General features: G+C 36.5%; 1 protein-coding gene across 1 annotated transcript; it reads right to left on the bottom strand.

Moving 5' to 3' along the window:
* Positions 1 to 565: 565 nt before the first annotated feature.
* On the bottom strand, positions 566 to 7,288 carry LOC110798567 (uncharacterized). The gene is made up of 7 exons (XM_056829726.1): positions 6,912 to 7,288; positions 5,619 to 6,002; positions 4,089 to 5,049; positions 2,274 to 2,396; positions 1,494 to 1,631; positions 1,207 to 1,398; positions 566 to 1,066 (listed from the first exon to the last, which is right to left on the bottom strand). Exons 2-7 carry the CDS (start codon positions 5,978 to 5,980, stop codon positions 566 to 568), a joined length of 2,277 nt encoding a protein of 758 aa, XP_056685704.1. The 5' UTR covers positions 5,981 to 6,002; positions 6,912 to 7,288.
* Positions 7,289 to 22,278: the final 14,990 nt, after the last annotated feature.

Genomic DNA, 22,278 nt, shown 5'->3' with positions numbered 1-22,278 from the left:
TCAACTTTAACTCTAAAACCCTAACTTTAACTCTATAATCCTCAACTTTAACTCAATTATCCTCAACTTTAACTCAGAATCCTAAATTTAACTTTGGATTCCTTAACTTTAACTTCAAATGCCTAAACTTTAACTTTAAAATCTAAGTCTTTAAGTTCAGAAACCTTAATTATAACTTCAGACTCCAAAACTTCAACTTCAGATGCTTAAACTTTAACAACAGAATCCTAAACTTTAACTTAAGAACCCTCAACTTTAACTAAATTATCCTAAACTTTTACAGAAACTGAACATTACCAAAAACCAATATTATTCTTAAAGTTGATCTTAACTATAACAATAACAGGACTAACTTTAAAAATAATAATCTTAACTTTAACCATAGAATCAACAACTTTAAAAATACATGTTTCCATGTTCTACTGAACATCACCAAAAACCAAAATTATATGCCATATATACACAAAAATGGCATTATACTCTAGAGAAATATTTTTGTGAAAATGTAAAAGTTAAGATTATTGTACTTAGAGTTTTGATGAACTTTAAAACTAATATTAAAATTTCATGCTGCAGGTTTCTTTGCCGTCCGTTTGGTAGGAGCTTGCTTCTTCTCTGGTGGTCCTACATTTTCGGGGACAGATGCATCTGCTACATTCCTTTTAAGACGTTTTCTTGAAGTAAAAGTCTTCAACGGTTGTTCGTTGCCCTCTGCCGCATTATCATTCACATCTGCCACATTGTTATTCATCTCTGCCATATTACCGTCTGGTTTCTCGTTCTCATTGGCATTCTCCTGTGCAATTTTACCCTCTGGTTTCTTGTTCTCATTGGCATTCTCCTCTGCTTTCTTTTCAACTTCCTTCTCCTTTTTGGCAGCTTCTTTCTTCAACTTCCTATCATTTGCCAATTTTTGCTTCCTCCTGGTTACCACATGTGGATAGACATCTACTCGTTTGGAATTGAAATCAGCAAGTTTATTGAGAACTTCTGCCCGTTTGTCATTCATGTCAGATAACACAAGTGTGGCACATATTTCGGCACGCAGAACAATCCTTTTACGGGGCTGTATTATTTGAAAAAAAAAGAATAACATTATCAACATCATTTTAAATTCCAAAATAAATAAGGCTAATAAAAGTTAAGCAAATTGCTGTAAAAGTTAGGAATTTTGACGTAAAAGTTATGATTCGAAAAAATTCTAACCTCTTTCAAATCAGGACAGCTACATTTGATTCCTTCAAATGTCAACATACTAATCATTGTATAAATTCCACAATCAAGGTCAGAACCTTTTGCAGTCTTCCAATCAAACTCAATCTCCTCCATGGGGTACGTTCCAATATCACCTTCATGATTATTGCCTCTATCATCAAGGAAAGTACCCAGGAGATCACACTGAAAACAATATTAAACACATTTATTGGTTTGTAACAGAAAAAAGAAAGTTGAACCGGTAATTCAACATTCTTAAATTGACTAGAGGTAATTACCAGAGTTGTTGAAAAACTTTCCAAATCAATGATTTGAGCTTCATCATACACAAGATTGTCCACGTGTTGCATCGTTTTGGTTTTCAAATTCAACACAAATAGGAAAAAGTGGCGTTCTCGAAAAAAAGGAACAAAAACCTACAAAAACAAAACATATTGTGATGTTAATAGATACACAAAAACAAAACTTAAACTAGTGAAAGTAAACTTTAACTTCAGAATCCTAAACTTTAACTTTGGATACCTTAACTTTAAGTTCAAATGCCTAAACTTTAACTTTAAAATCTTAAACTTTAAGTTCAGATACCTTAATTACAACTTCAGACTCCAAAACTTTAATTTCAGGTCTAAACTTTAACAACAGAATGCTAAACTTTAACTTTAGAACCCTCAACTTTAACTCTAAAATCCTCAACTTTAACTCTAAAATCCTCTACTTTAACTCAATTATCATAAACTTTAACTTCAGAAACCTTAACTTTAAATTTAGAATCCTTAACTTTAACTTCAGAAAAATTTAATGTTACAAGTTGAATTTTAGGATTCTAAACTTAAAGTTAAGGTTTCTGAAGTTAAAGTTAAGGATAATTCAGTTAAAGTTGAGAATTTTAGAACCCTCAACTTTAACTCTAAAATTCTCAACTTTAACTCAATTATGGTAAACTCTAACTTCAGAAACCTTAACTTTAACATTAGATCCTAAACTTTAACTTCATAAAACTTGACTTTAAATTTAGAATCCTTAATTTAATTTTGAGGTGATGCCAAGTAATAACTGACCAGATCAACACAGGTGATGTCAAAGCCATTGTTGTAAATATCAATCCACTCTTTCCAACAAATTAGAAGCTGATCCATAGCAGCCTCGTTAGTTGAATCTTGCCAAAGAAGTTCCAAAATTTCCTACAAGGGAAAACAAACAAATTAGTACAACACAAACATTTCCTAAAAATATGTTAACTTTTACTAAACTACTACACAATTTAAGAAACTCACACTTTGGCGGACACCAAAACAGAATTTTGAAGGCGGTGAGGCATGTTGCATTTCATTTGCATTTATCATTAATGCCCAACACTCAATAATAGACAAATAGATCTCTTGATCTTCAGCAAGTGACAACATATCCTCTCTTTGAATCATATGTACGGTATCAAACCAGACCAAAGTTTCCCTAAAAAAAAAAAAGTTAAGATTTATTAAGTTAAAGTTAAACCTTTTGTACTTAAAGTTAGGACAATTAAAAGACTTACTCTGCCTTCACTACGACAGGATCATCCAGAAGGCAATAATCAGCAACTTCTTGATACAACTCGGGCAAACGTTTCATGTTCCTCTTGTAGAAACGCATGAAATGTCCGACAAGGAATGGTTCAGTGTTAACCTTTCCACATGGAATTCCAATTTTAGCCTTGCCATCAGCTAAAGAAGAGTGTATAATGGAATGATAACCGACAGTAGGCTCGTAAACTTTTAATTCTTTTGGAGCAGTTTCAGCACTTGCAAGAGGTTCAACACTTGGAAGAGGTTCAACAATTGGAAGAGGTACAACCAGCTGCTCAGATAAGCTTGGCTGTACATCAACCTCCAAAGTTGCGCCTGTAGTAGAATAAATGATTCCTTATCATTTAATGTGAAAAGGTTAAAGTTTTTTTAGATATTTCTAAGTTTGAACATATAGTAAACTGAAATAGAGTAAAGTTGCACCTTGATTGGTCTGCTGAGCTGGATCAGTGGTAGCATCAACAATACGAGGTTCTTCACACTGTACAGCAGTCTTGTTAGCAGTTTCATTGACATTAATTTCATCAAGAACTCCTTGGATCTTTGTATTTGGACTATCATCTTGAGGTATAGCATTAGGTTTTCCATCACAATATATGTTCTCCAAACCTCCTGGCATAGACTGAACTGAAACTACCATCTCAGCCAATTCTTGCATCATGGCATAATACCTTGGATCCAAATCATCATCCGGCAGCGATGGAGATGAACGTCGCCTCAGTGCTGCTACAGCTTCAAGTTGTTTCAAATGAAAATTTGAAACAATTTCCAAGTTCCTCTTCATTCTCAAAAACTCCGCATGCATTTCCTTCAAGATTCGGGAAAAGTTAGACTTTTTGAATTAAAAGTTAGACTTTTGAACTTAAAAGTTAGACTACTGAAACCTAAACTTTAACTTCAGAAACCATAACTTTAAATTTCGAATCCTTAACTTTAACTTTAAAATCCTAAACTTTCAAGTTCAGAATCCTTAACTTTAACTTTAATATCCTAAACTTTAAGTTCAGAATCCTTGAAATAATTTTAGAATTCTAAACTTTAACTTTAGGATCCTTAACATTAACTTCAAAATCCTCAACTTTAACATTAAAGTCCTTAACTTTAAATACATAATCCTTAACTTTAACTTTAGAATCCCTAACTTTAACTTCAAAATCCTCAACTTTGACATCAAAGTCCTTAACTTTAAATACATAATCCATAACTTTAACTTTAGAATCTTTACCTTTAATTTTAGAATCAAATCTCAAAACTAGAATAAAATTTTTAATAAAAGAGAAATAACTATAAAAATGTTGAGAAGAAACTTACATCAGTTGAAATTGATTGAATTGCTGAATTTGACAATTGCCCATCAGGAATGACGAACCGTATATGGTTCTCATCATCGTTCACAGCATCATGCCTACCACAAATCTTGGCAAAACCTTCTTCAAAACCCAACTTTTGACAAACAGGGTAGATCACTGTATTTAATAAACCACTGCCAAAGCAAGCTGAATCCTTTTCCAAAACAAGCCTTTCATGAATTTTAGTACCAGACCAATGCTTCATCAACGGAAGACTACAACTCTCTGCAATGCCTCTAAATTGAAGGCGATGAAAATAGACAACTTGTAAAACCCATAAACAACCACCAACGTTACCCTGGCAGCCTGAAGTTTTATGCTTCCTAATAGCCCGACAAAGTCTCTCGTGGACATATCCACACCAATCAAGATTCTTTATTTCATCTACATCCTCAAGAACTTTAACTAAACCCAAATCAGCAGTCCTATTAGCTATAGGAGCTAAGAAAACAGAGAATGCAAACATCACAAATATTCGCTTGAACATTTCTCCACCTTCCACTAATTCACCCATCTTAATCTCCAACAGACGCAATGGAATGGTTGCATTTTTTTTAACTTTAAAGTAGTCTCTCCACTGATTTTTCAAACCTACATCCTTAGTCCTAGTGCTGCTATCTACAATAGGATTGTCAGAATGTAATGGGAGAAGAAACACATCATGCACATCACATGGACTAAATATGAATTCCTTTCCAGCTTCAATTTTAAACAACCAACTAACAGGATCAAAATGATCAATCAACCAGGGAAATAATGTTGTATCTAACTTTGAAGTTTGCGTAGGTAAAGATAACAACCAACCGAATCCAATTTCTGAAACAGACTTAATTTGATTTGAATTGAATGTTTCTATGACAGCTAACAAAGCAGTTGGTCTACACTGGGTAGTCAAGTTTGAAGTACTGCAACCCCCATCCAAGCTGAAAAAAAGTTAAACAGGTAAAAGTTAGACTTTTAGCAGTTAAAGTTTGGTAATTAACAGTAAAAGTTATGTTTCTGATGATGGAAGAATTTCTTAATATTTACAACAAATACCATAACTTTAACCTACATAAGTACAGCTGTAATATTTAAAAGGAAAAAGTTGACTTTTAGCAGGTAAAGTTAGGAGAAAAAAGTCAAAATCCTTAACTTTATATTTAGAAATCTTGTTTGTAAGATTTGACTTTAACATCAAAATCCTCAACTTTAACTTCAAAATCCTTAACTTTAACTTCAAAATCCTCAACTTTAAGTTCAGAATCCTTAAACTTTAAATTTAGAAATCTTAACTTTAACTTTAGAATCCTAAACTTTTAATTTAGAATCCTTAACTTTAATTTCAAAATCATAAACTTTAACTTTAGGATTCTTAACTTTAACTTTAACTACAAAATTCTTAACTTTAACTACAAAAATCTCAACTTTAACTTCAGAGTCCTTAACTTTATAAAACAACTTTAACACAGAAAAGTTCAAATTGAGAAATAAAACAAATTGTAAAACTCACATCTGGACATCATTTTCAGCATCAACAGGAACATTAGCATCAACCTCAGCCTTAATCCTTGCCTTCTTCCCTTTGGTTTTTATTTCAACCAACTCACTCTTAACCATGACTCCCGGCTTCTTCTTCCCTTTGCCTGTCGGTTTAACCAAGCCAGCATTAACATCCTCGTCCTCGTCCTCGTCCCCGTTCTCATCCTGTTCCCAGTTCTCGTCCTGGTCCTCATCAGTATTAACATCCTCATCATCTTCATAAACAACATCGTCATCATCGTCATCATATTCAATATTTTCTGAATCTGGATATTGAATGTCATCATCTTCTTGTAAAATCTCCTTCACATTAACAGTTTTACTTCTCGGCATGATTCAATGATGTCAAAAATCACTGCAAAAGTTAAACTCCCATTAGATGAAAAATTTGTAAATATAAAAGTAATAGATTTAACTGTTAAAGTTAAGATATTAATAGAAAAGTTAAGTCTTAAATGATTGAAAACTGTCTTAACTTTTATGCCAATTTCCATAACTTAATTATATAAAACTATAACTTTAACACAACAAAGTACAACAGTGAAATAAAACAGATTGAAAGACTCAATTTAGTTGTAGAAAGGTAAAAACGTGAAAGTTAGACTATTACCAATTAAAGTTAAGTTATTCACAGTTAAAGTTAACTCAATTATCCTAAACTTTAAGTCAATTATCCTAAACTTTAACTACAGAATCCTCAACTTTAACATTAGAACCCTCAACTTTAACATTAGAACCCTCAACTTTAACTCTAAACCCTCAACTTTAACTCAATTACCCTAAACTTTAACTACAGAATCCTAAACTTTAACTTTAGAACCCTCAACTTTAACTCTAAAATCCTAACTTTAACTCTATAATCCTCAACTTTAACTCAATTATCCTTGCAACTTTGATACAGATTCAATGATTCACGTGCTTGCAACTTTGAATTCAAATGTTCTTCACTATTAGGTGAATAACCTTAACTTATTAACAGATTTATAAACTTTAACATTTATATAACAGAAATTAAAGCACAAAATTGAAATCACAGCAAAGAAACAAAATCGCAGCAAAGAAGCTATCTGTGCAAAGGAACAAAATCGCAGCAAAAACAAACGATCGTTGAAGAAAAACCTAAATCAATACACACAAATACAAATTCGAAGCAACACAAACAAAACGTGACATAATTGGAAGAATAATTCAAGTAGAACAACTAAAATAATTAAACCTAATTATCAAAATACGAAAAATCAAAGAAAATAGGTAGAAAACTAACCTGGATGAACTGTCGAGGTAAATGTAGCAAAATCGCGAAGAAATTGCAGAAGAAATCGCAAGAAGTTGCGGTTGAGATGCAGAAGAGAGAAATTGCAGTTGAAATCGCGAAGAAATCGCACCTGAAATCGCAGCACAAATCGCAGAAGAGGGAGAGAGGAGAGAGAAAAGAGAGAACAGCGAAGAAGAAAGAAGAACGAATGAAATCGGGATTGCCTTCCCCCAATTAAAAAAAAAAAAAAAAAAAAAAAAAAAAAAAAAAAAATTACACTTCACACGTGCCAAATAATCGGGATTGCCTAATATGGGCTTGGTGTACAATAATTTATTGTACACCCATTTTAAACAAGATTTTGTGAAAATAGTATCCAATTCAGAAAAATAAGTAGCTAGCTTGGTGAGGCGACAAATAACGAGTTGACAATCAGCTTCAAAGATGACTTTATGCAACCCGTATCTTCGAGCTGGCTTGACCGCAAACCATAATGCCTTACATTCAGCTATTTTCGGGGGCCAACCACCCCGCATCCTACGAGTTCCGGCAAAGATAACTGCACCCGAAGAGTCCCTGGCCACCGCTCCTAGACCCACCCATCCTTGGTCACACAAAGAAGCATCACAATTTACTTTGATAAACCCATCCGGAGGGGGCTTCCATACTTTTGAGTTTTGCGGTGTTGAGTTGCTGCGTGCACCATAGATGCGCATGATGTAATATATTGTCATGGTCATCAACCAGACGCATCACTCGTTCTCTCACAAGCATGTGAGGTATCTCCTTATCATTAAAGACCTCGTCATTCCTCCTTCCCCATATCCACCACAAGAGGGTTACGTTGTACCTCTTTTAACAACCTTTGAATCCACCTTCTGCCATCTTTCAAACACCTCTTTAAAATCCTCCCCTCTAACAAAGCTAACCAACTCTTCACACCCACACTCACGCCAAAGATCACAAACAGCCGTACAGAAAAAGAAGGCATGATTGATCGATTCTGAAACATTAGAGCAACAAGGGCAGTCCTCCTTGTCAGTCATATGACGCCTCTTCAGTAATTCACGGGTCGGTAATGAACCCGTACTCAATCTCCAAAGAAAATGGCGGATCTTTGGGGTCGTGTCTAGATTCCAAATATTCACCCAAGTATGATGGAAATTATCTAGATTGCAGGACTTACCGAGCATGTATGTCGTCTTTACTGAGTAGAGACCGTCGTTTGAGTAAGCCCACGTCAAAATATCATTTTGTGCTCTTACACTTAGTGGAATAGCCATAATACATGAAACATCTCTCTCATTAAATATGGAAGATATTAAATTAAAATTCCATTCCTTTAAGTCTTGGTCCACGAGATCACTGATCAAGTTAATCTCCTCACAAATGGGAGTCTGCACAAATCTACCTAATTCATTAGTGAGCCACGGGTCAGTGAAAATATTTATTTTTGAATCATCACCCACAAGCCATATCAAACCTTCTTTGAGGAGAGCCTTCAAACCCCAAATGCTACGCCAAGAGTAGCTCCCGTTTAAGCCCAATGATGCATTCAAAAAATCTCCATGAGGGTAGTACTTACCCCTCATCACACGACCAAACAACGAGTCCGGAGAGGAAACTAAATGCCATGCTTGTTTTCCTAGTAGAGCTTCATTAAAAACTGACATATCTCGGAAGCCAAGTCCACCTAGACACTTGGGTGTGCACATTGAGTCCCAACTTTGCCAATGAACCTTACGTTGTGGCCCCGTACTTCCCCACCAAAATCTCGCCGTCATAGAACGAATTTCATCAATGATGCCACTAGGTAATCTGTAGACTCCCATGAGGTAGGTAGGGATCGCTTGTATAACAGACTTAATCAACACCTCCTTACCGGCCCTAGACAAGAGCTTCTCCTTCCAACCTTGGAGCTTCTTCCATATACGATCTTTAAGAGCAGCAAAAATTGTTTTCTTTGATCGGCCTATGATTGTAGGGATACCAAGATATTTCTCGTGCACCTGTACCAATTTCACAATTTCATCTTCACTAGATTAATCAGCTCTTCCTGTTTTGACAAACAAACGCCTTTGCTAAAAGAGACCTCCGATTTTTCATAGTTAATTTTGTAGGGGAATACAGTTAAACATAATAACATGTGCGGAAACAATCCCCAAAGCCAGGAAACATATATAAAGCACAGATTAAACAAACTTACATTCGAAGCGTGTTTTCCACAATAATATGTCAACGAACACGAACAAAGAACTCCACTTGTCGTTCCTCTACTTGGTTCACCGACATGTTCAGATCCGTCTTGATAATCGTAGCTTAGACAATCATTCAAGAGTTTGTGCTTTTGGGAAGAACACATCCATGGAGGCTAAGAGAGAATTAGGGTTTCTCTCTCCTCCTTAGGGTTTGATGTGTGTGGCTGAATTGTGTATTAGGTTAGGAAAACTTGTGTAGAATAATATTATAACCCCTTAGGTTATAATACTATCCGGCCAAGCCACAAGGGCAAGAACCGGACAACAAGCCCATACGCGCGCACCACACAGGCGCTGGGCCTTGGGCCGCGCTGTGTGCGCTGCTGCTGCTACTCCTTACATGCGCGCACGCCCAGCCAAGGCATGGGCCTTGCGCGCTGGCTCGCTGCTACGCCTAGTGGGCCTTGCGCGCTTGCGCGCCTTGGCTCGTTGGGCTGGCAGTGTTGCCTCCTCGTATCCGCGATTAATATATTTCCGATATATTATTTATCATTTCGTATACGACGAATCACCGTCGTACGATACGATTTATTCGTTTCGCCTAGCTTACGAATATTCGCGATACGATATACGATTCCGATGCAAGGTCGTATCGTATAATACGTTTTCCAACTAATTCTCGAAAAGCTATTAAATGAATTTCCGATTCATTTAATCCGGTGATCTGTTACATGCCATTGGTGTGACCTTGTAGGTTCAGTCAAGAGTAAGATGTGAGCTTAATATTCATTAGAACTCACTGATCGGAAGCATTGCTCCAGCTAGCTGTTCCGATCACTTGATCTCACTGAATTAATTGTTCGCAATAAATCTGAACCTTGGTATTAGACTTAATGCACCTTGGGTGAAGGACATATTTCCTTCAATCTCCCGCTTGTCATTCAGACAAGTGTGCATCCACATTCCTTTGTCACTTAGTGTTACTTACTGAACATAAGGTAAGATCCAAGCCATCCTTATTAGGTCCAAAAGTGTTTCTCGGATTACAGAGTTCAACTATCAAACTTTTGCAGAAGGTTAAGCCTAACCATTCTGAGCACGGCCATGCATTTTACAGTATCTAACTCTCCGAGAGGCCTTGTTACACAACAACACCATATCCTATCAAAGATAGGAGGACAATCCATTCTTGCAATCTATGAACACTCACTTTGATTCATAGTACGCCCAATAACTGCTTTTATAGCCTCCTTTTACGGTGTGACGTTTAGCTAGTATCAAAGCGAACTAGTTCTCAAACGAGCAGACATAATCGCTCATGTTCTGAGGAACGGTTTCTAATCACCATTAATGAGAACTACCTATGACATGACTTTAATCTCTTAAAGCGTTCTCATGGTCAATCCGATACAAGATCCAATAAGTATCTATGCAAAAGATTCTGACATCCAGTCACTCTAGTTCAAGAAACAGGACTAAGTAATCTACTTGCAATCTAATCTTCATTAGTCATTGGTCGTCCACCTTTCAATGACCTGGATTAGGGATCCTTTGTGACTTCAATATTCAAGTTCACTTATGGGTGTTTCTTTGTCAAAGAATTCATCTTGACATCCCATTTGAATGATTTGAATCACATGGACTTATCATTTAATACTAAACCAAGATTAAATGAACTATGAAATATAATTTCATAAATGATAAATGTTTAAACCAAATGCTTACCAATTTGTGGGCCTCAAACCCAAAATCAAGCATTTAATGTTTTATAGATATAGGCCTTTCACCCAATACTTAAAACATTCATGGAACTCAAACTTGATTCCATTTCTGCATATGAATGTTGTGTCTCATTCAATGCAGAGGTTTAGTTTATCATACTTTGCTAGCCTTAGCATCTTTTCTATCGAAAGCCTTTCGATGTAAGATGAAACACTAGTAGAAAAATATTGATTTGAGGCGTCACTTTTATATTGATTTGCGGCGTTTTAGGCGTAGCAGCAAATAGAGTGGCAGCAAATGAATTGTATTGATTTGCGGCGTTAAAAAACGCCTCAAATCAATCATTCATTTGCGGCGTAATTAGGGAAAAACGCCTCAAAATATTTGAATTGAATTGCGGCGTTTCTACCTGAACGCCTCAAACTTTGGTAAAATGGCAGAAGTTTATACGCCGCGAATAAATAATATATTTTTTTAATAAATAATATATATTTCGTATACTCAACAATCCCAAAAATGTAGACCTGTACTCACGCCACATTTATACAACGTTCAAAAGTGTCATCAACCACCAATAACTTTCCGAAACATTGATTTTTACATATAAGTTAACCATCATATATATGTTTAAAAAAATAAACCACCTAAATAGTTTCAAATCTATAATAACTATATCTTTTACACTTCGTACGTTACAAAATTGCACCAAAAATATAATAAGGCAATTATATATGATTTTAGTAGCACGAAACATCCACAAGAAGAGATCAATGAAGCGTTAATTACACACAATGTTCGGTGAAGTATGATGCCCATTTGTCTCGTATTTCATCAATTTGCTCATCGGTGAAAGGATCTCCACTCATTGAAATGCAAACCTAACAAAATAATATATATATATCATAAAATTAGTTATCTTCGGTTAGATAATCTAAAAAGTTGTTTTATGCGCGTTTAAGGCTTTAGGTCATATTTTGAATGTTATAGTCGTTTTTGCTCCCAACTCTAACCCGTGAACTTAGATTGGTATTCTAAACCCTTTAAATGTTTAATATACTTAGTATTAGGTTAGTTAGACTCATTCTCATCTACTTTGGTCAAGTTATACGCGTTTAAGGCTTTATTGATCATTGTAGGTCATATTTTGACTATTATAGTCGTTTTTGCTCCCAACTCTAACCCGTGAACTTAGATTGGTATTCTAAACCCTTTAAATGTTTAATATATTATTAGGTTACTTAGACTCATTCTCATCTACTTTGGTCAACTTACGTGCGTTTAAGGCTTTATTGATCATTATAGGTCATATTTTGACTATTATAGTCGTTTTTGCTCCCAACTCTGACCCGTGGACTTAGATTGGTATTCTAAACCCTTTAAATGTTTAATATACTTAGTATTAGGTTACTTAGACTCATTCTCATCTACTTTGGTTAAGTTATGCGCGTGTAAGGCTTTATTGATCATTATAGGTCATATTTTGACTATTATAGTCGTTTTTGCTCCCAACTCTAACCCGTGAACTTAGATTGGTATTCTAAACTCTTTAAATGTTTAATATACTTAATATTAGGTTACTTAGACCGATAGCAACTCACAAGCTATAGATGAGTTTTCATTCAAAGAGACAACTGTGTCTGAGTTCTAACTATCGTCATTGTTAAATCATATTCTTTAAAAATTGCAACTTCGCAAGCTTTCCCGTAAAAAGTGGAAAATATATCAGCAAAAGAAAATAAGGTTACAAAATAACTAACCTCCCAGGAAAGGGCTCAAGCCATATATTATTAACAACATCAAAGTTTCACAAAAGAAGAGCAATTAGACCATGACCAGCCTTCCATACAGCATGTGGGAACTTTGTCTCCCTTGTCCACTGTCAACAAAATAAATTTAAAGCTTATTTGATTGGTCTAGAATATTAAATATCATATAGGGAAATAGGACATGATCATAGATCAATATTAAGGTAAACAAAACAAGGATATTATTTAATTGCCAAAGATACCAAAGTATCGCATATAGTGGGTTCGTGTTGAAACCCCCCCAATTATCAAACTGCCATCCATCAAAGTTTCAAGCAAATAATTGTCATACCAAGTAAATAATAGAGTCACCTTGTCCTCAAGGTGAAAAGCCGGAAATCTGGTCTGGACGGCAAGGAAATCTTCCCAAGTTGCCTCATAATCTGGCAGGTTATCCCACTTAATGAGTACTTCTAACGCAGTTCCATCTCCAGAAACAGCAGGTCGAACTCCTACCAAGGAGTCAGGTTTTTCCACCAACTCCAAGTTTGTTATGGAATTAGTGGATGCAAATCTGTACCCAGAAACAAAGGTAATAATATTAAGGCTAGGATAGAAATAGTTGTATTTGAAGCTATTAAATCACCAATGGTGCATACAACTGAGGTAGAAGGACAAGAAAAAGACAGAATATATCACATAACATTCTTTTACGGCTCCTGCCTTATTTATAGTGCTAGCTCTGACAACTCCTCTCTCATGCGTGACAATCACCAACTTGCTGCTCACGGTATTTTCTAACAGAATGCTGACACCATTAAGTTGTAATTCCTGATTTATCCTTCCTCTTACGTCTGACATATGTCATTCTCACAGGGGGCTTAGTTGGGGGTAGCTGCTGCACTACAGATCCCAGGCTCTCTCAAGCCTGTGTAAAACAGAGGAATTAAGGGAACGAACAAAGAAAAGAAGAAATTGGGAAGACTAAAGAATTACGGTATATAATTTTGTCGCATAATATTTCTCATTTTGTCGCACAATCTTTTCAAAGCATGCATGATATACGGCATCTGCATTACATCCATCCTTAATTGATGGAATTCCGCCTGTTACAAGGACTTGCTTTAACCCTTGTGGGCAAAACTTAGATATGTAACAGCACAAAAACCCCCCATAGCTCTGTAAACAAAAGGGAAAGAAAGGGTCATTAATTTTTATGACTAAATAGTGACAAGGAGCTCAACAATTAGTATGCAAACTACACAGGCAGAGATCTCAAAATAGAATAAAAAGATGACATGAATAGTGAGCATACTCCAATAGGAAGCCAAGAACCATAACCTAATCCTAATAACAGTATTTGCAAATGAAGCTTCCTAAAAGTGAGCATACTTCAAGAAAAAAGCATTGCTTCCTAAAAGTGAGCATACTTGTAGGCATGTAATGGTCATTAGTGATGCAGAAGTTCTCACATCAATGATTTAAAAACTCCACGACATGAATACCTTGATTGGAATGGTAGCTTCATACAGCAACAGAACATCCCTTGCAGCATGATAGAATTCCAACGCCACTCTTGGGGATGACAAACAAACATCCTACACACAAGAATTATCAAGAAGTCATATATGCCGTCTTATAACATGCAATCAGCAAGATATCAATCCTGCCCAGAGTCAGGGACTCAGGATAGTAGGTATAACTGTGATAAAATGGTGAAGCAAAATGTTCATGTGAAGTAACTCTTAAACATGTCAAGTTTAAAATTTCATGGGGTTTATCCGCTAATCAGAATGATCCATGTATCACATTGAGAAAACATACTAGTTGTGATACCTTAACATCACAAAAACCACTGTTAGGTACAATTCCACCATAATTTGTCAAAATGAAAGCTTAGTGTGATTATAAATAATGATTAATATAAACAAGTGAACAAGTCAGAATAATAGCCAGAAATAACTATCTTACTTGAAGTGTTTGATGCACCAACTTCATCAACTGACAAGCAGCAAGGGACACTATACACTTCTCTGACGAAAATAGCAAATTGACAGCACAATCAGTGTATCTGTTATTTCCGAACTTAGGTCCTTTGCTGCTAAACTCCTGAGAGCTAATTGTTAGTACGTAATTCCAGCAGATGAGCACAAAGATATAAGACAGGTTGAATGAGAGTTGACTTCTGGAACAGTAAAGTCACATCGTAGAATCAACTGTCTAGCATTTGCCAGCATTTCTCTCTTTTTCCTCACAGCAAAGTGTACCTCCACGTTATCAGCAAAGTTGCTTAATCTTTCATCATTCTTATCAGATTTGGAAATGAACATAATCTCCTGTAAAACAATCTCAAATTCAGAAGAAGAGTTCATGATCTTCTGAAAATCAACTAACTTTGAAGCATCATCAGGGACAACCTGAGAATACAGAATACAAAAGATTCAACACTGCAAAGAGAGGTCAGACTACACTTAAAGAAATAAAAACAAAAGACCAACGAAAACTATGAATTCGCGTTGAAGATCTTAAGCAATCAAACCTAGAGATAGGGTATCAGGTGAACATCAGCCCCCCCCCCCCCCACGTCCCACACCAACCAGCTATCAACATACATGGAAAAAAGTATTTACATGATGCATGCAGTGAAGTTGAGCATAAACGAAACATGGATGACAAAGCTGAAGTGTTTACCTTTGAGAGGAAGTTAGAAATAATAAGCTCAGACATTGTTATTCCAGTAGGAACACGCACAAGAGGGGGGGGGGGTGAATTGTAATTAGAACTTTGATAAAGTTTCTTGCGGAACTTAAGAAACAATCAAGGAACTGAGAATAGAGAAGACAATAACAACAATTGTGAAAACTTCTTGATACTAATCAAGAAGAGAATTCTTTTATTATGGTAATGCCTCGATTACAATAATCTCTCCAACACAAGTTCCTCTCAAACTCGTGTTCCTCACAGTAATCTACTTCGATTACAACTCCTTAACTTCTCTCTCTCAGACTTAAACTCTAAGTCTAAACAGGATAACTCTATCCTTACTAATACAAAATATAATTCGTGTTTGGATAACTCTAGATATTAATAATGCTTTTGTGTGGATATAAGGAACTTAGGAACTTTGAATTAACTAGGACACAAACTGTTTTAGAAAATCTTAGACAAAACGTTTTTAGGAAAGCAAGAACTCTCAGAATGTTTGTGTACCTTAAACCAAAAACGATTTCCCTTTTATAGTGTTTATCCTTAGGGTTAGTTCCCTTCAAAACCTCAACTGCTAACTGTCAGCACTTTGGTCTCCACGTCCCTTGACTTGAGGAACAAGGGGAAGACCACTTCCCACGTTCAGCCATAAAACAGTTAGTGGTTTGACTCAATCAAACCCTAAAATATATCTTTAAAACAGATTTTATTTATTTACAAAAACTTAGGAGAATTTTTAGGAAAATAAGTTTTGCTTAAATAAAATAAAACGTAAATCTATTTTATATTAAATATGTAAAACTTATTTTTATTTATGTAAATGTTTTCCATAAAAATTGCTTCCAATAAAATAAATGACCTAATTAAATCACAAGTTCCTTGAGTACTCTATATACCATTAGCATAATTAATATTTACATAAAATTCTAAGTACAGTAGACTACCTAGACTTTATGTCTTCCCTTTGTCTGGAACTTGCAACTCAGAAGCTTCAGACGTTCCAGCTAAGGAACATTGATGAGTTCCTCTCTTGCTAATACAGGAACTCTTGGCTATGAGTCTGTAATAGTTCTTGTGGATATTCGGAACTCTTGATATGTAACTGTGTTGCTCCTCTTGTGACTTCAAACTGGAACAGATACAACTTCCAGCTCTGGAACTCCAGTGACTGTTCCAAGTGTACATCAGGAACTTCACCAGCTTATTCAAGTTCCTATCCTAATAGAAACTTGGGCATTTACCTGTTCAAAGTCATTTAGCAACCATAATCAGGAAGTTTGCAATATGTGTGTGTCATCAACCAAAACTTAGGAACAACAATATTCCCCCTTTTTGGTGATGACAACACTTGCAAACTTTTTACAAAGAGAGTAAGTACAAACAGGAACTTATACAGACTATTGTGAAACAGAACATAAAAATTGAAAAACTAAAGAGAAAGATTAAAGAGAAGAAAGAAAGAAAAATAACCTTACAGAGAGATTCAGAGAGATTGATGCAGGAACTGGGATTGAGTGTGCCTTGGAAGTTTGCACCCTTGACTTCCCCCTGTTGACATCAACAAAAAGCATAGCACGAAATATAGCCATTCCAAACACAGTGCCCCACGATCAACGCTTGGCAAGTTAAGCTAGCCTCAAAGTATTAAACCAACTCATACAATAAATTGAAAGCAAGCAGTAATGATCAAGACTAGAAAGCACAGATATGTGTAACCAAGCAAGTCAAAATAAGATGGAACAAATACCCAAGTTTGAAAATTATACCACCCGAAAGCAAATTAAAAAGATTGTTCCATGGCAAAAGGTAAAAGAAACATGGGATAGGGTGATTTAGGCTTGGGATGGGGAACCAGAACCAGCAGTTTCTTCTATCACAGTCTCCTCAAAAGATTCCAGATTGTTGATCTTGGTGAGGATTGTGGCACGAGTTGCATTGGCTTGTTCTGAGTAGTGGTGAAGATCGTTTTGGAGAGTCTTGACACTTGTAACCAATGCACCTATGTGGGCCTGCATTGAGCTAATCCTGTGATCTGTTCCCTCCTGTAGTTCCACCAGACGAGCAACTGTTGCCTTTAGCTCCAATATCTGATCATCCTTTGTGTTCCAGGCACCCCCATGATCTTGAACATGTTCCTGTTCAGATGAAACACGACGAGCTTTGGACTTTTTGGAGGATCTGGGTGTCCTTTTTCTTGGCCCAACAGTTTCAGGCAGTTCCTCTTGATTCAGTGGAACAGCATCCTCCTCTATGGGCATCTCCTTGACATCCCCTTCCTCATTTATTTCCATGAAGACAGGCCCTCTTTTCTTGTTCTCCTTCATTGCCACCCTCATGCTCTTTCTTTTTCCTACACTCTTCCTGTTCCCTCGAGGTAAAGGGACCTCTATTTGTTCGAGTTCCTCCTCCTCCTCCACTTCTTCTTTAACTACAGTTCCTTCCTGATCTTCCTCATCTTGTTTCTCTTCCTTTCCAGCCCTAATGACTTTACCCTGAACCACTTTAAGATTTAATAGATGGAGCATTTCAAGTTGAAGGATTTGGGTGGATTTTAAGGGAATCACAAAGTATGGGCTAAGGTCAACTGAGAAGCTTTTGAAGATTTCTGTAAGAAGGGAGGAGTATGGAATTTTGAATTTGGGGATACAGGTGGATAAGTGTTTGATCATGATTGCAGGAAAGTTTATGGGAATTTTCCTTTCAAGACAATACATGAGACATGCATCAAACAGACTTGCTATGTTCCTTTTCTGAGTTCGAGGAACTACACCTCTCCACACAATATTAAACAGTAATTTTTGAAGAGGTGAAAAGCAGTTGTGTGAGGTGGAGGTGGATACTTTAGAATCTCCTCCAATGGAACCAACTATATCTTTCTCATCTACATTATCTATTGTCACTGTGATTTGACCTTTGAGCCACATATCAAAACCCCTATTGGGTGTACCAAACAGCTGTTCCAGATAAGAGGCATCAAATTCGATGCGAGTTCCATTCACTTTACTTGAACATACATTATCAACACATGCAAAGTTCTTGCAGAATTCTTTCATAGCTTCAGGAATTAAGGGGGATTTGGCATAGGTACTCAACAGACTTACCCACTTTTGTTGTTCAAGGATTTCCATCAATTCTTTAAATTTCGTGGCTTCACACCATGTTGAGTTGATTGCGAACCCCTCGACCAGGTTGTTTTCCTTTGCAGTGAGTTTCTTGGACCCTTTTGCTTCCCCCTGAGTTTGAGCATTCTCCTCTGTTTCCTCGATGTTTTCACCAGAAGCTTCCACTCGTCGTTTTTTGGATTTTCTTGTGGAGGATCTAGGGTTTGAGATTGGGGATTTCATTTCGATGTCAGTGTTGGTTTGTTCCCCCTGAGTGATTGCGAGCATTGGATTGTGGGATCGAAGAGGAATTGGCGATTGAATGGGTGAGGTATCCATGGGAACTGGAGATGAAGGGTTTCTCTTTCGTTTGAGGGATGTGAGATCAGTGTTGTTGCTTGTGAGAACCATGGTGGAGGTTTTTATAGGTGAAAGGAGAGGTGATGTCAGTGGAGAAGGCGTGTGGGAGAGAGAGAAAGGGGGTTGCATGGATTGATTGTGGAAAGGGAAGAGTTTCTCCTATTTATTGCCAATGGAACCGTTCCAAACATTCTTTGAATATGGGTATTCGGTTTTTAATTTAAAAAATAAATAGATAAAAATAAAAGGAAAATGTAAAAAAAATTGTGTTTGACTTTGACTTGCTTAATTTCGTATCTCTGACTTAACTAGTTTGAAAGGAACTGCTTACCTTGCTCATTTGAAGTGTGAGTGAATTTGCCACGATGGTAAGCTTCAACTATGTTTGCACACAAGATTTTGTGTTTGTAATAGTCTATATGTACCATGATTTTTGCTTTTGCCTTAGAGGAACTCCAATTTGGCAATTACCTTAGCTTGATCATTCCGAGTTCCATTCTCATTTTCTCATGTTTCTCTCTGTTCAAAGGCTTAGTTAAAATATCAGCAATTTGGTGATCAGTTTGGCAAAAATCTAATTTGATCAAACCTTTCTCAACATTATCTTTAAGGAAATGGTGTCTGATGTGGATGTGTTTGACTCGGGAATGATGAACCGGATCTTTTGAAATACAAATAGCACTAGTGTTATCACAATAGATAGGAACACAATCATAGATAATACCAAAATCTCTTAGCTGTTGTTTTATCCATAGAATTTGTGAGCAACAAGCTGCAGCAGCTACATACTCAGCTTCAGCTGTGGATAGAGCAACAGTGTTCTGTTTCTTGGAACCCCAAGAAACCATGCATGGACCTAGGAACTGTACCATACCTGATGTGCTTTTTCTATTCACTAAGTCACCTGCATAATCAGCATCTGCATATCCTCTTAGCTCGAAGGATCCACTTCTTGGATAGTATAGGCATAGGTCATCAGTTCCTTTGAGATATCTTAGTATTCTTTTCACCGCAGTTAGATGGGACTCCTTTGGATTTGATTGAAATCTTGCACATAGTCCTACACTAAAAGAAATGTCAGGTCTACTGGCTGTTAAATATAATAGAGATCCAATCATACCTCTGTATTTCGTTTGATTCACACTTTTCCCATTTGGATCAGTGTCTAATCTGGTAGCAGTTCCCATGGGAGTGTGATTTACTTTGGCTGATTCTAGCTCATATTTCTTTAGGAGTTCCTTCACATACTTTTGTTGGTGTATCATGATTCCCTCCTCGGTTTGCTTGATTTGTAAACCAAGGAAGAAGTTGAGTTCCCCCATCATACTCATTTCAAATTCACTGCTCATCCAGCTTGCAAAATCCTTGCACAAATTTTCATTAGTTGCTCCAAATAATATATCATCAACATAAATTTGAACTACTAACAAGTCAGTTCCTCTAGATTTTAAGAATAAGGTTTTGTCTATTCTACCTCTTTTAAAATCATTTTGAAGGAGGAACTTTGATAATCTCTCGTACCAAGATCTAGGGGCTTGTTTTAGTCCATAGAGAGCCTTATCTAATTTGTAAATATGATTTGGAAATTCGGGATTTTCAAATCCAGGGGGCTGTTCCACATAAACATCTTCCTCTAAGAAACCGTTTAAGAAAGCACATTTAACATCCATTTGATAAAGTTTAAAACCCATGAAAGCAGCAAAAGCAATTAAGATTCTAATGGCTTCTAATCTAGCAACAGGTGCAAATGTTTCTTCAAAGTCAATGCCTTCCTGTTGGTTATAACCTTTGACCACTAACCTTGCTTTGTTCCTTATGATTGTTGCATGTTCATCTTTCTTGTTCCGGAACACCCATTTCAGCCCTATCACCTTCTGGTGCTTTGGTTTGGGTTCCAAGTGCCATACCTTGTTTCTTTTGAATTCATTTAATTCTTCTTGCATGGCAATGATCCAGTCAGCATCTTCCAGAGCCTCAGTGTGATTTCTTGGCTCAAATATGGAGAGGAACGCGTGGAATGCGCAAAAGTTCCTTAGCTGTGACCTTGTCTGAGTTCCTTTTCTGATGTCACTCACAATGAGTTCCATTGGGTGGGACTTTAGATGCTTCCAAGGTTTAGGTTGAAATTGAGCTACTGGTGTTGTGGCATTTTCGTCAGTTCCTTCTATGACCTGAGTTCCCTGTTGGTCATTGTGGGGTTCCTCTGGTGTTGTTTCTGGATCTTCTTGGTTTTCTGCTTGTTCCTCTAGTACGGGAACTTCTTGATTTTGTTGAGCAGTTCCTCTTGCTGTGTGTTTGCTTAGTTGGAACTCCTCATCATTTTCTGCAGCACGAGATAAACCAATCTCGAAAAATTCTTGTTCCTGTACTGTGTCAGTTTTGTTAGATTCATCAAATATTATATGTACACTTTCCTCAACACACATAGATCTTTTGTTATAAACTCTATAAGCCTTGCTATTTAAGGCATATCCTAGGAACACTGCCTCATCGCTTCTTTCATCAAACTTCCCCAAGTTTCTTTTTCCATTGTTGTGGACAAAACATTTGCTGCCAAAGGCTCTAAAGTAAGAGATGTTGGGTTTTATACCTTTTAGTAGCTCATAGGGGGTTTTGTTTAGGATTGCTCGAATCATAACTCTATTTATAATGTAACAAGCAGTATTGACTGCTTCAGCCCAGAAGTTCCTAGGCAGGGAACTGGCTATTAGCATGGTTCTTGCCATGTCCTCTAGGGTTCTATTTTTCCTCTCAACAACTCCATTTTGTTGTGGAGTTCTGGGAGCTGAGAAATTGTGGTCCATACCTTGTTCCTTGCAGTATTCATCGAATTTGTAATTTTCAAATTCTGTTCCATGATCTGATCTTATATGGATCAGTTGGTGACCTGTGGTTTTCTGGATTTTCTTTGAAAATGTAACAAACTCATCAAACGTTTCATCCTTGCTTGTTAGAAATATGACCCAAGTAAAGCGAGAGTAATCATCAACAATAACTAATACATATTTTTTCCCACTTCTGCTTTGAATTCTCATTGGTCCACATAAGTCCATATGGATGAGTTCCAATGGTTTTGTGGTGCTTACCAATTTCTTAGATTTAAAGGAACTTCGGACATGCTTGCCTTTTGCACATGCATCACACACTTTATCAGTTAGGAACTTGATTGAGGGGAGTCCTCGAACCAGTTCCTTTGATCTTAGTTTGTCAAGCAGAGAGAAACTAGCATGTCCAAACCTCCTGTGCCATAGTAGGGAATTTTCTTCAAGGGCACTGAGGCAGGTTAGATTGTTCCTGGGAACTGTATTGAGATCCACAGAATATGTGTTCCCTTTACGAGTTCCTTCCAAAATAACCTTCCCAGTGTTATTGTTTATGATTTGACAGTTTTCAGAAGTAAAACTTACAGAGTTTCCTTTGTCACAGAATTGAGAGATGCTTAGTAGACTGTGCATCAAACCCTCGACTAAAAATACATTTTCAATGGCGTAGGAACTTGACCTTCCAACTTTTCCAATTCCAACAATTTCTCCTTTCATGTTGT

The sequence above is a fragment of the Spinacia oleracea genome, chromosome 5 (genome assembly GCF_020520425.1).
Source record: "Spinacia oleracea cultivar Varoflay chromosome 5, BTI_SOV_V1, whole genome shotgun sequence".
In the NCBI taxonomy this organism is placed as follows: Eukaryota; Viridiplantae; Streptophyta; class Magnoliopsida; order Caryophyllales; family Amaranthaceae; genus Spinacia; species Spinacia oleracea.
This window is presented reverse-complemented; position numbering and strand designations above follow the sequence as displayed.